This window comes from Xiphophorus couchianus, chromosome 1, assembly GCF_001444195.1.
Source record: "Xiphophorus couchianus chromosome 1, X_couchianus-1.0, whole genome shotgun sequence".
In the NCBI taxonomy this organism is placed as follows: domain Eukaryota; kingdom Metazoa; phylum Chordata; class Actinopteri; order Cyprinodontiformes; family Poeciliidae; genus Xiphophorus; species Xiphophorus couchianus.
This window is the reverse complement of record NC_040228.1, coordinates 7,014,283-7,029,571: the sequence shown is the minus strand read 5'-3', so window position 1 is coordinate 7,029,571 and position 15,289 is coordinate 7,014,283. Positions and strand designations below refer to the sequence as shown.

Genomic DNA, 15,289 nt, shown 5'->3' with positions numbered 1-15,289 from the left:
TGAGCCTAACAGCTCATCAGAGAAGAGCCGAGAGTCTAGAGTAAAAATCAATACAAAACATTTCACTTACCAACCATTATGACACTGCTGCTTTTTATACCACTGTCTAGATAATTGTTGGTTTGTATGTAAATAAGGCAAATAAGCATCTGGATTTATACTAAACAAAGATACTATGAATAGTATCTACTGTATATATAATGTTAGCTGCTTATAAACTTTACACAGAACCTCACTTTAGAAATTATGAACTATCCCGTTAATATCAGTGCCTTCTGAGGTATGCTAGCCAGTAAAAATATGTCCAGATTAAAACAAATGTGTTTGGTTCATTTCTTTTAACATCTTCAAGAACAATTAAACAGTGAACCAGTGTTGAGAGTATGGAAATGAGAAGCTGTATGAAAAATGAAAATAATTTTGCAAAGAAAACCAATTGTTCCCTGCAGCCCAAATGAGGCAAAATATGCATTAAAAGCTCGACTTAAAGGTTAGAAAATCAACATAAAAGAAAATAAAAAAAATCACACCCTGTTATGGGTCTGACGTGAGCACGGACTGGAAAACAAACAATGATCCTGTGGCAGCAGTGTAGTGCTTTATGTGCAGAGTAAAGGATTAGACAGAGACTTGATCCGATTGGTTCCCTGGAACTGCATGTGTGCTGTTTGTGTAAGAAAGAGCCGATTAACTAGCTGCACACATCCCAGCTATTTGTAAACATATGGTCCAGACGTATGCCTCCAGATGCTTTGTCCAGCAGTCACAGAGATGTTCCACAGTCCGATTCAGTGTGAGAATCAAGCTTGATGAAATGGATCACTAAGAGAGCTGCCCTGAACACCAAATGTAAAATAAGAAACAATATTTATATATACATATAAATAAAAGATAATTCGCCAACATCTTCTTCTACCCAAACCTGTTCCTGATTTGCCTCTCGATGCTACCTGGGTATCTTCTAGGAAACTTAAAATTCTTAATCCGAACATAATCCATTTAAATCTGATGTAATTATAAAGGGACACTTATTAACGGTACATCCGGCTCACATCGCACACCATGTTTACAAAAGCGAAACTCGTCATCCCGTCAGGAGACTGGAGTTTCAACTACCCCGGTCATTAACCGCAACTCCAATAATTTGCCTTTAAGGCGTCTTTCAGTCTGTCTTAACACCCCTTTCATAAATCTTTCCTGGCTCTACGATAGGTCACACATATTAGAAAACCAAGCTAAATTTGGCAGTCTGGACACATAGCAGTGTGTCTCATGATTGCCAGAGTATAAATTAGTCTTTTGAAATGCTGTCAATGAAATTTGGGTCAATGTGGTCTAGAAATAAAGAGCCATTGTGTGTTAAGATGGGGAATACATATTCCTCGCCATTTGGCTGTCCCATTTGTTTGACAGGTACAGCAAATAACTTTCATGTGACGTCCCAGATGTGAAATCTGCGTCAGTGTTGGTCAGAATGCAAAATATCATTTTTGGAGAAATTGCAAAGTCTGCAACTGGAAACAAAGTTTAATTTAGAAAAACAAATAAATAAATAAATATCCCTCTTTGTAGTTTTTGAGTCTACTATAATCATACAAATGATTCGACACAATCAGCCAATTTCAACAATAGCGTCATAAACACATTCTCATGAGATGTTGGAGAAAGTGCTGAAAAAGAAAACGACTGCAAAGATAAATTTAGCTGTTTACAAATATTTCTATAAAAAAAAAAAAGAAACACGGATGCAGGTTGACAACAGACCAAAAACCCAGAGCAATAAACCAATTAATTTAGGATTAGCTCATTCTACCCCCCGTGTTACTCGCTGAAGAGCAAAATAATTTAAGGATATAGTGGTTGCAAAAAAGCATGCTTCTGTAAAAACTAAGGTTAAATTAATCGCCCTTTATTGGGGATGTAAAGCTGTGAAAAAGTTGTAGCATTTCTAGAATGCTTCAAGAATAAAGAAAAATGTAAGAATATCTTATTAATTCAATACAAAAACAAGAAGATTAAAATTGGTGAATTGTTGGGAAAAGCCCTCATGACCACAAACATGTCTGCCGCTATAAAGACTCGTTAGCATTTGAGGCTGTTTGAATGTTACAGGCAGCTAGGTTTTATTTCTCCTCCATACCAGTGAGGATTGCCTTTAGCTTGTGCATTATGTCAAATGAGTAATTACACAAAACGTTTGGTTGGTCAACCTTCCTTTATCCATTAGATCTGTTCCTGTTCTTTGTGTTAGTACTGTTATGTAGAGATACACTGCGATATTTTTGCTCTAGGTAATCATACTGTAAGAATCTCAGTAGTCCATCACTGCATGGATTAGTTGGTTAGTATATGACAGGCTGTATCTCATGATAAAGGTTAAAAAAAAAATCATTTTGCTAGTAGATATTGATTATTGGAAATACATGCTTATGTTTCCTTTAAGTGAACTGAGTAGATAACAGAAAGAAAGAAAAAAAAAACAGAATCTTCAGTTGTCTGATCAAAACTGTATATGTTCAAAATACTAAAACTGTAAATGTTCAAAATAATACAAGGCGCAAATGAACAGGACCATATACACCTGGATGCGAGTAAAGCCTAATTGGGAAAAATAGGTTATTTTTCCCAATTAGGCCTCTCATCGTCTTTTGTTTTGGATTTGTACTATATAAATACACTGGCTTCTTGCTGTTCTTGTTAGTTATTCAATTCTCTCATTTCGTGTTTACTTCCTGGCTCATCCCAGCTAGGTTCTGACTAGTTTCCAACCTCTCGAGGGGCAAAAACAAACCAAAAAAGGAAAAACAACAAAACCTGATGACTCGGTCACATTGAAAAGAGCAGTGAGTCATGATTCCTACACCTATTTGCAGCATTCATTGGACAAGCAGGCTCAGGGAAATAAATGGAAAGGGGCTGGACCTGTACCAGGCTAAACTCTAGAAGAAATCTGGGTCATACATATCACCTCGTTAAAATGAGAACAGGCCATCCAGCTGACATTCAGACAGTGCCGCGAGCCGTTTGGAGCGTTGCTGTGAACCGATGCAGAAGAGAGGATTCTGAAGGGACAACTCAGTCGAGTAAATCTGGGTTCACAGGACACTTGCAGTCAGCTCACTAAACATTTGTACAAATCTAAGCCACATGTGGTTTGTCCAAGCTGACAAAAGAACAAAGCTATTTGAAAATATGTGCGCCATTAGAAACAAACAAACAAAAGCAATAAAAATCCAAATTATTTACCGGTAACTGCAGTGATAATGAGGCAGGTTTGTTTTTTTGCTTTACCTAGGAACGCTTCTCTTCAGCTCCTTGAAACTCACATGCAATTATTTTGTAGTAACAGACAAGATTCAATATTCACTTGAAGAAAATACACTAAAAAGACACCACAGACCCGGTTTTTCTAATTTTAGGTTTGTATCCAAAAAATACTTTGTTTACCAAATGTGAGCAACTATTGATTGATATGTGTCTACTACAAGCTAAAAGACTGACAGCACTATTCTGGAAGAGAACAACAGGACCAGGTATCAAACAATGGATCAGGCAAATGTTGAAGACTTTACGTCTGGAACACATAACATATCTCCAAAAAGGGAAAAGTGAATTATTTGAAAACATTTGGAGACCCTTCAGAAATTTTGTTGAAGATCTGGACTTGTCTCAAGATGAAGAAACCAGCTAAAGACAAGATTAATGTCAAACCATAATGTTAAACAAGGGAGCCTCAGCAGTGGACTATTATCTCCTGTATACTTAAAGGAATGTATGTAGATATGTATCTAAGAGGGCGTTTGTTGGTCTTGTTTATTGTATTGGTTACATGGCAGGTATATCTGTAAAAAATACAATAAAAATATTGTTGGAAAAAAAAAAGACACCACAATGGATTCCAATATGAGAGAAAGACACTAATGAATTGAACATAAAAGTAAGGTTTTCTTCTAAATGAGAATCAAATTTTATTTGATTTTATTAAGGCTTCTTTGCTTTCTGAAACCCGGTTCCATGCTGGTATGGGCCCTTTTCACAACTGTAGTTCTCCATACTCTCTTGGGGTTATTTATAACTCATTGTCCTTCATTTTAAAGACCACCGTTTTTCTCGCTGTTGGTGGGTATTAAAACAAATTTAATACTCACAGTCTCAGAGACACCATAACAGTCCTACAGTATGTCTCATTATTGACGGGATGTGCTTTTCCTGGTTTAGGCCTATAACGTCTGTGCCAAGTGCACATTACTGGGCACATTGTAATGTGCCAAGTAATTTATGCTAGAACTAAATATCTTTGGGTTATACATATTATGAGTCTTTTTTTGTGATGTCGGCAAACTTTGCATAATTTAATTTAACATTTTACAAACCACTTAATTAGCTGTGAAGATAATCTTGTGCTTATTTGGAAACAAACCTAATTCCAACTAGAAGCCCTAGCCAAAAGCTGAGGGAGACACATATGAGAGAATTTAAGCCTCTCTTTTGTATATGGCTTATTTAAATAAATGTAAATAAGATACATTTATTTACTTGTGATAAAAGCAAAATTGACACCTTGATCTGGGGTATTATGATCACCTGAAGGTTTGTTGCATTATAACTACTTAATCAGAGTAAGCAGCATCAATTTTCAATGAGAGCTCTTGTATAAATGGAGTCCACCTTTACCGCTGTTTAAATATGAATAGTAATAATATGGCTAATTAGTGGTGTATCTAACAAAGCAGTAAACCTTTCATAAATCAGTAATCAGTGTGGAATAATTCCGTTCAAGTTTGACCTGCTGATACGAAGTAGTTTTTATGCATTACCTCGAACTAATGTGGTCCTGCTGCCTCTTTTACATTTTGTCATAAAAAAATACTGACTTTTTTTAAATTTAAAATTTTACCTTAATAAATGTCTATTCAGGGCAGAATAATCCAGCCGCGGTTAACTGAGTTTAAGTGTTTTAGATTTTCAAGCTGGAGACATTCAGATGCAGCTCTAAAAGCTGCAAAATTCTCCTTTAATTGGACGTCAAGTTGAAAACTATGAATTTGACTCCTGTCTGAGCAACATTACTCACCTGTGGCACAGACCTAGATTTTATTACATTTCTGCACCAAACAACAATCACACTCCCTGCTGACGAGACATACAATCAACCAAAAGAAAGCAAAAGAAGGTATAAGTGACAGATAACTGTTTTGTGTGCATCCATATGAACCACATAAAAACTGCAACTTATCTTCCTTTTTTGGGCTGGAAAAGATTTGAGCTATGAAACGTTCTGCATAGATTCCTGCACACGGACAAGATCATTGAAATTTGGGGAATGTTAAAATTAAAGGTGAAGTGCAGCACTCACGGCTGGGAATGGGCCGTCTCATAACGCTCAAACGGATGACTGAGGTCGTGCTTGTTGTTCATGTAACACTGGGTACACAGGTCGTAGTCGAAGCACACTTTGCACTTCCACCGCATTCCCATGATGCCATGCTTCTTGCAGCTGTCACAGATGATATTGGAGTGACGGACTCCTGCAAACAGAACAAGTGGTGAGGAAAAGGAAATGGCTGGGCACATTCCTGACATTTCAGTTTTCTATTTTTAACTGAAGGAAACAGTTTTACCTACAGTGTGGAGAATGGACCAAACTAAACCCAACTAATGTGGCAAAACATTCAAGTTATTTGATATATGTTAAAGCATAATAGTATCTAAAGCTAACAAACAGTAAAGAGGATCAAAGAGGTTCAAACAATTGAACAAAATACTCTCAGCCCCAAGGCCTCTTTTTTGTCTTTTGCTGAACTAATTGAAGGAGCTTCTGAAGCAGAAGTATGTTGTTGTAAAGAGTGTGTGTGGGTGTGTGTGTGTGTGTGTGTGGGGGGGGGGGGTGTGTGTGTGTGTGTAATCCCAAATAGACCATGATGGGTGATGACAAGACCCCTGAAAATGGGTTTCGCAAAGCTTGAGCACAGACGATGACATACAAGCTGGAATATTGCAAACAAAAAAACAACAAAAAAAAAAACATTTTAGGAATCAGAGGAGAACAGAACTATTTCTTCACATCGTAATAGAATAGAAAATGTACTTTTAAAATTAAAAAAATATAGAGAGATTTTTGGGAGAAAAATATAACAATTATTCATGAAGATGCACAGAGAAATCTGTTGGTGACCATGTTTGTCTGAGTTTGGTGTGGAAGTTGAGGGAACTCAGAGTCAGCTGTATGTAGTTAGTTGTTTAAAGATTAATTCAAAGGAAGCACAAAAAAGCTATATAAAATAAAACTGTATTTTTTACATTATTTACGCTGCAAGAGAAAGAGGATTTCTGACAAATAAACTCAGAAGAATGTTAAAAAGTCTCAAAGTAGCTCATTTCTGTTCTACTTGAACTGTCCACCTCTGGCATGGAACATGCTGCGATTAGAGGAGGTGGAAGTTTCATGGAAGTTGAGAGCTAAACTGTTAATAACCAGGGAGACAGAAATGTTAGCACTGCTAGCCATGCTATGTGGTAATAAGTTGCTAAAAACAGTTTAAAATGACAGCACTGTGAACTTTCACCTAAAAATGTTATCAATGTAAATCTAATCATTGTACAATTTTTACTTAATGGGTAAAATGAATCTGATCAGAAGTAGGCCAATCACAATACCTTTTGCTGGATGATAAATTGTCCCAGTGTTTGTGATGAACTATAATATTGGGGGGTTTTGTTATAGTTTAACATACTTATATGATAACCTATAGCAATGTTATATTTTATCATATAAGTATTGATAATGACATAATAAACCAGTTCACGCTCTCAAAAAGCAAAAATCTTTGATTTTGTAAAGAACTTTTAGCACCGAAACTGTAAGATCATTTAAATCCTCAAAATAAAATATGACAACTAATTTATCCAGCAATTAATCGCTCAAAGCAACGGGTGTAATCATGAGTTTATGTTTTAGCACAACCTGATCTTCACTGCTTACCAATTTGAGCATTGTCATACAGCAGCAGGTCATAGGCAGCTTGGTATCCTGTGCGGTAGTTGGTTCGTGTGCCGCTGTCCCACTGAACCACCACCGTCTTGTCCGGGGTCGTCGTGCTCCCCTGCCGACCGATTTCCACCACGGTGCCCACGTGACCCTCGCCGTCGTCCTGGTTTCCCCACTTCCAGTCCAGGCCACGCACCACGCGCATCCCTACCTCCATGCTGCCTCTTTTCGGGCCTGGCCTGCAGGCTGCGGGCAAAGGCCGAGGCCTGGCAGCACAGTCACCCCCGCTGCTGCGCCTCCGGGCCTTGTAGGAGGAGGAGGCGGATCGCACAAAGGGTATCGCCGGGAGAGACGGCACCAGCGTCGTTTCCGGGAACAGATCGGGGGTGACTGAAAGAAAGAGCAGGAGGAAGCGCATGAAGCACGTTACAAATGTAGAGGTAACCACTGAGAAATAAGCTATGAGAGAAATAAAAGTGTCTTAAAATGCTTTGCCTTTGGCACCAATCGAATAAACATGAGATGTCGTTTAGATCAGATTCCAATACTTTTAAACAAGTTAATCCTCCGACCTGTATGCACGTTCACACAGCCTGCGCACAATTGTCAGCTACTGCTGAGGGATTCGACACAGCGCGCCATATGTCTCATTAATTTCAGAACATAGTTCTGTTGGCTGGTGGATCGTTCACTGGAGGCCTCACTGTGTGTCATGGCATACTTCTGCAGAGAGCAGCTGGACTTGACTGCTACGTCCTGCTGAGCTAATCAAGCCCTGACCTGGCACAAACACTCACCGACAGCCTTGTACCAACATCCTTAACAGGATCCACAACTATTGTTGACCTCATTTTGGCTCCTCCGTAAGTCTGGTTCATTTTTGTGTAAAATTTCCAGATGCCTGAAGATAGCACATCCATCTGTTGAAACTGTTTTATTCAAGTAAAAACACAATGGGAACGTCCTCCCATCGTCCTGTTCTGGAAGGAAATGGGTTCTACTTTCCAGATATGGACAGATTTGGTTTCAAATGTCCATCAACCCAAAAATAAAAGCAAAAAAACTTTGTGAGCAAAGACAAATGGGGCCCTTAGCCATGAAAAAGCATTCACTCCAAAAGAAATAAAAAGCTAAATTTACAGTTTACAAATGCTTACAGCACACTTGATGTAATCTGATGAAACTAAAACAAAAAGTAAAACATTTTTGGACATTATGTTCATTGGTACATTTGCTGTAAAACAGGAATGTCACCACATTGCTGAAATACCGGTTAGTTAGCTGAAGGAAGGACTGGTGCACTTTACAAAACCAATGGCTTCAGGAATAAAAAACATGATGTGAAAATATTGAAATGACATCTCAAGACCTTGGCCACCAAGTTTTAGCTTTGGTGCAAGAAGGTCAGTGACCCTGCAAACACCACCAAATTAGTTACAAAGTGGCTTAAGGAGATTTTAAAAATACATTAAAGCGACCATAACAAGGCCCTGATTCCAGTCAGGGCCAAATCATTGGTTTTATAGACAACTTTTGGAAGAGCTGGAAAGGTGTCTGCAAGCAAGACAGCCTACAGACCTGACTCAATAATGACCGTTCTGTCAGGAGCAATGGGCCAAAATTCCAAACAATTGAGCAAATGTATATAATGTGACATGCAGGAAACAGTAATTATTTTTGGTCATTCTAAACAACCAAAAACAGGAAGCATTCAGTGTGAATTAATGTTTGGTTTCAGTTCTGTAAACGTCTGAAACTGGAAATAAGAAGCCAGAGCCTCGTCACAATAAAGGAGGTCTAAGGACTTGTGTTTCAACCCTATGATAAACAGCACCAGTGGTTTTAATGACTGCAGCTGAGGGCTAAGTGCTAGAGACAGGAAGCGATACAGAAAGGAAGCAACATTTAGAGGATACGAAAGCTCGAGTCAGCAATACAGCAAGAAACTTCTGCTGAGGACCATGATAATCTAATTACACTCATTAGTCACATATGATGTATTAAGACATTCATTTATGCTCTTGCAGTTTTCTTCCTTTCTGATGCATACAAAAAGTTGTGGGATTTCTGTGTCTAATCACACTACAAGAAAAAAAAAGACAAAGAAATTGAAAATGCCAGGAAGCACAGAATAGTTCTCAGCAATAAACGCCTCGTGTGTGAGGTTTTGTGTGCACAATGAATTGTTTTATTTTAAGTGGCGATATTTTTACTCAATAATTTGCAACAAGTGTCCATCGTTAATGAAATAAAATGTATGTTTATAAACTGCTCTTATTATCAGGTCTTTAAACAAATTTACCACAAATGTAAAGCGAATAACACCAAAATAACAAGATGGAAAGAAGCTGAGATTACTCATACTGCATCTTTATCAAGATTGCAAGGTGATTTCTGCATTAAGCTGTCCCTGCTTATGATTGAAAACATTTAGGATGTGGGTTGTTTAAAGAAGAGAACGTAAGCTGTTAGAATCTTTTTTTTAGGTCCAAAATGTCAGCTCAGCACACATAAAAAAAAAAAATCCAGCCGCCTAATCTTAAAGAATGAAGATGGAGGAGGTCCTTCTCACTGAAGAAGTTTATAGGAAGCTCCTTGTCAGATCATTTTAACACTAGAACTTCAAAAACCTTAAAACTGCAGAAGAATTGCACAAGGAAAAGAAACAAAATAGTCCATCACTGAAATGCAAATACAACGTAGGACCTGAGAGAGATAACGTTAAAAATAACTGTTTTAATTTTATCCAGTAGGTTTCTTCAGACTGGAAGTACTATTAACATTTTGAAGTAGCAGAGCCAGAGTCCCAATTCAAGGAAGTAGAAAGATTAGGGTTATGAGGAAGCATCAAAACTCAAACATTTTGGCGCTCATAACCAAAGATAAAGCAAAATAAAGACAAACATATATTTGGTCAGCAATTAAAAGAAGGGATTGATAGTTGAAATACCCATGATGTTTTTTATTGATTATTGAGAAAGGTTTAAAATCATTTTTGACATGTTAGTTTTTTTTAATAAAATGAAAATAACTCTGTACAAAATTGACTGTCCTCTTACATTGCTTTAGTATCTTTTGAGAGATGTCTTTCTCTCGTACTTTAACTTCTTCTTTTAAAAAAAACAACTGAAATTCACAAACACACAATCCAGAGAAAAATCTGGCTCAGTTTTCAGAACTAAGGCAACGTGAAAAGTGAGGGCCTTCTTAATGAATCAACCACTGGGAAATCCGAGATTTACATCGTAGCAAGTGTTTAGTGAAACTATTTCTTGAAACTTTGTTGCAAAAAGAAAAAGGAACATATCCACGCTTGGGAAAAAAACCCAGCAACTATAAAGTTCATTTGTTATTAAATCTTCAAGGCTCTTTTATTGAAGTTTCTGCGTTGCACAACATAATGACACCAAACTGTGAAACTTTTAAATGTGGCATTAACTGTTTATTGCGAGTCACTACAACAAAAGCCAAAAGAAAAAAGCGAAAGAAAAGCAAAGCAATCAAACTGTAATGTAGCTGATGATGTCATTTTGGCCCAACAGGTGAAACCACAGAGGATGTTTTGTTATTCCAGGGGTCGGCTGTCTGCTGTCCATTCCTCTGTCATGTTTGTCTGTGTCGGCGTGTGTGTGCGTGTGTGTGCTTGTCATGACTAGGCCACCTGTGTTGATGAAATGTCACTGCCAATCTGCAACAAAGGGCTAGAACATACGGGATTACAGCTCTCTGCCTGCAATAACAGATGGGTTGGCTTCCGTCACACACTGCCGAGGGCTGGTTGCCGATGCCACCGTCAACCGCCTCCGCAAAATCAGCCTTTTAGCTACATTGCAAAACACATGTATTCAGAACCAGGAGATATTTTCTGTAATAGACAGAAAATTACAATTCTGGTGTTCTAAATGGTGTCACACACCATGTGCTTCAGCAACATAACTACATCAACTGTAAATTATTAAAAAATAAATAATAAAACTCTACAGGAATGACCCGCTTCCTATAAAAGTTTTCCCATGATAATGTCGGTACTCAAACTTTTATCCACTGCACCACGCAGCAACTTGCATTGCATAAATATCATACTTTAACAGAAATGCTTAGCTTGAACCATCAAATACTGTACAGTGTTGTTCTTCTAAAATTTACATCTACACAAACACAGCTTAATAAGAGTACAGATATGTAACTAACAGTCAGGCAGTGGCTGGTCAGTGACCCCAGCCCTTATGTTTTTTTTCTGTCCAAGTAGAAAGAAAATGATATATGGTTTTTCATCTGTATTTTGTATGCAAAATTGAAAGTGTGGCATGCGTTTGTTTTTTTGTTGTTTTTTTTTACGTCAACCACCTTTACTGCAATATCCATAAATCAAATTCAGCAACAACCACCTGCCTTCAGAAGTCACTCATTGGTAAACAGAATATGCCTGCAAGTAATTTAATCTCAGGATAAATACAAAAAAAATGTTTTTTTTGTGTTTATACAAAAACAAAGTTCTTAGCGATTTATTACAGAGCATTTGGGAACAGAACATCGTGAAGTCTGGTGTGCCTCCAAGTAGTTGCAAAGAAATTTATTTCCACAAATTATTGACATAAGGGGGAGAATATAAAAGCATGTCACATTTTCAGATTTTATTATGATTTTTTTATAATAAATCATTTATTATTTTCCTTCACTTCACAATTAGACATAAGTTTACCACATAAAATACCAGTAAAACAAACTCGGGGTTTTGGCTGGCATGTGACAAAATACAAAAACTTAAAGGGTTAAGAATACTTTTTTAAAGCTCTTAATCTGTACAAAAGAGAAATCTGTTTTTGTAGTATAAACCTGACCTGCATTTTCTTTCAAATGTGGCAGAGCGCGATTTAATGTAAAGTCTAGAGTTTGCACTGGTTGTCAGATGAGGTGTTGTGATGTCACCAGTGCCACAATGACGTTTTGCTAAAGAGGATCCATGACAGAACAGAAATGATTGACTATTTCACTGTTGCTGTACTGTGGAACCTATTTAGAATCAATAAATGGTTCAAACATCCATGTTTGAAAGCTTTAATAAATCTGAGAAGAATAAGTTCCCCAGAAGGGTGAAAACACAGCTTTGTTTTTGGAGCCCTTTTTTGCTTTTTTGCTTTCCCACTTACATTCTTCATACCACTAAAAAAATGTTAGGGTCAAGTAAAGGTAACCTTCTTAAGCAATCAGCCTGATCGTATTTGAAAATGCATCTGCCCTCCTTCCTAAATGATGAATAAAATGTAATTAACCACATTTTTTTATTTTAGTTGCACTAACCAGAAATCACTTAAATAAAAGCTGTCTGCTAATATAAATGAGGCTAAATTATCACAAAAAACAACACATCATGCCCTGAACTAAAAAGAAATAAGAAACAATGACTGAAGAGGGTTACAAAGTTTTTAGAACTGCTGTCTGCAAATGGAGAAAACAGGGAACTGCGGTAAATGTCCCCAGAAGTGGCTGACCTTCCAAATTTTACTTCAAGAGTGCGTTGATGGCTCATACAGGAGATCCATTTTGCACAACTGCACTGTGGCACACTTGCTGTACATATATTTATATATACATATCTGCATTTTTTTTTAATCTTTGCAAAGACTGCTCTTAAGTTGCTTTTTATATTAACAGCATTTTATATTTTTACAATTTATAGCATTTTATATTTTGTCTTGTATTTTTTATTTTATCTACAACTACTACTCAGTGGTAGTTGTTATTGTGTCTTGTCTCTATGCTGTAACTGCGAAGTAATTTCCCTGCTGGGATGAATAAAGTACTTCTATTCTATTCTATTCTATTCTATTCTATATTCATAACAGGACCCAGAACATCCAAAGCACTGCAGGCCTCACTTGTCTCAATTAAGGGCCGTGTTCGTGATTCAAAAAGACTGGGCAAAAATGGCCTCCATGGGAGCGCTCCAACAGAAGAACGGCTGCTGAACGAAAACAAAACAAAGGTCCGTCTCACATTTGATCAAAGAGTCTATTGATCTTGACTTTCTTTTTGTGAAGTAAAAAAAAAATGCATCCATCTAAAAGCCTCAAGGCCTAAATGCAACTAAATGTTTTCTCGCATTATATTTGCAGGAAAACTACATTATTATTCACCAGATTTTGTGGAAAATGTTCTATGGACTGGTGACACAAAAGTAGAGGATTTGGAAGGTGTCTGTCCTGTTACATCCAGAGGGAAAAAAATCAAACAGCATGTCAGAAACAGACATGTAGTCAAACATGGCTGTGGTGGTGTGATGGTCTGGGACTGCTTTCTAACTTCAGTTTCTGGATGACTCGCAGTAATTGATAAAAATCATAAATTTTCCTCCCTTTTGCAATCATATAAAGGAGAATACCGAGCAATCAGTTTGTGACTTTACGGTCAAGAGCATTTGCATAGAGCACAATTGTCCGAAGCACACCGCTAAACGACTCAAAAAAGACACATGTTGGATTTAAGTTCAGTTGCTTAAATCCAACTGAGCTGCTATTGTATGACATTTTGCAGACCGTTCACACTGAAAATCAATCCAGTGTGGCTGAATTAACAATTCTGCAACATTTCAAAATTCTTACAGGTTACTAAAATTCGTTTGTTATTCTGAGACATTTAAAAAAATACATCAGAACAAGAACAGGAGACATATGTAAGGGTGCAAATAGTTTTTCACAGCTATTTATTGCTGTACTCAACAAGAACTGGTGCAGTTTTTATAAAGAAATTAGTAAGAAGCTGCAGAAATGGGAACCTGTTGAACACATCTGGTAGCAGATGGGACAAAAAAATCAATAAGAATCTAGAGTAAATAATACATGTACTAACAACTTTTTGCCTGCATAAAACTCCATAAGTTGCCACCTTATTTTTAATTCATAAAATTAACAATGTCATCTGTATCCACAAAATAGCTTGTAAGTCTAAACATTGATGTAATAACATGTAACTGAGCAACTATCAAATTAATTCCTGATGCTCTACATTGCCATATTTAAACATCCATCAGGGATTACTTCAAAAGATGTCTTTTCAAAGTGCAATAATCTCAACAAAACTCTAAAGATTTATTAATATTCACTCATAATCCCCAGAGCTTTTTGAGAGCAAACATTTAAAAAAAAAGAAAAAAAAAAGCCACACACACAAAGACGTCCACTGATCCCCAAAAGCACCCAATGGAAACTTGACAAGATTAAGTCATTATCACAAATTATCGTACTCACTCCCCATGATCTTCATTCCACTTTTGAACATGCCAGAAGCCGTGCAGGACTTTGTTTTCGCACACGAGCTTACAATCCCACTAATATCTCTGCGTTTATCGGGCTGCGAGAAGCGGCTGGAAATCAGCAGCTCTGTGGAACTGTGGCTCAAACTAAACAGGGGACTGAACCCGCTCTGGCACAATCTTAGTATTTGGTTAGCTGTGAACTTTGATCCATGCTTTGGAAGATACTGTTTTCCATTCTGATGTGGGTTTTTTTTTGTTTGTTTGGCAGATGTCGATCAACAAGCAGGGTTACTTATCTGGGTGAGAAAGAAAAATAATAATAAAAACATGAAACCTGTCTAAAGCTGGGCAAATAATGGAAAAGGTCTAGTTCTTTGAGAGGACTATGTTTAAGGTAAATACATTACTTTTACATTTGATTGCTAATCACTAGACGACTCTGCTATAAAAAAAAAAAATTTAAAACCAAGAGGCTTTCCAGACAGTCTGCCCTGGGTCAAAATTTGTGTTAAACATTGTTTAAAAAGTTTACGCTGTGCCAAATTTTGCTACTTGCACATTAATCTTTCAATTTATACCAGAAAAAAAAAGTCATCAATTTGTAAATTAACATAGCCATTAATCATTCTGTTATGGCACTGAAATCCTGGTTTCATGATCGTTTTCAGGATAATCAGGTACCAAATGTTTTCATTCCAACTTGTAACACCCAACGTGATTTAGTAACCCAAAATGACTTGCACAAGTTTGGGATCACATAACAGACTGGTGTGATAACGAGTCTGCAGGTTAAGGCAGGGATGGTTGTCAGCAATTTGTTGCACAAAACTGGACATGCCTGATGCCTTATAGAGGAAAAACTACAACCACACAGGCTGGGTAAGGTGGAGAACGTGATCACAGGTTGCCTGTAAAATAGTGTTAAATGGTGTTAAAGATAATTTATTCTGATAAATTTGGGGGAAAAAATAAACTGAAGTAAGCTGGGAGGGATTTTTTTAACATGTTATCTGCTAAAGCGTTCTGACCTTCACTGCCTGCCGTAG

The 15,289-nt window shown here is 37.2% G+C and overlaps 1 protein-coding gene across 3 annotated transcripts in view; it reads right to left on the bottom strand.

Moving 5' to 3' along the window:
* The window catches only part of mib2 (MIB E3 ubiquitin protein ligase 2), a 51,033-nt gene that overhangs the window by 29,248 nt on the left and 6,496 nt on the right, over positions 1-15,289 (bottom strand). For 2 of the 3 annotated variants that reach the window (XM_028015831.1, XM_028015841.1), the window contains 2 exons: positions 6,983-7,378; positions 5,357-5,528 (listed from right to left, as the gene is read on the bottom strand). In XM_028015831.1, coding sequence (XP_027871632.1) covers positions 5,357-5,528; positions 6,983-7,378 — 568 coding nt within the window. Of the gene's footprint in view, positions 1-5,356; positions 5,529-6,982; positions 7,379-14,235; positions 14,403-15,289 lie in introns of those variants that run through there. The other variant, XM_028015820.1, reaches the window with a different exon arrangement.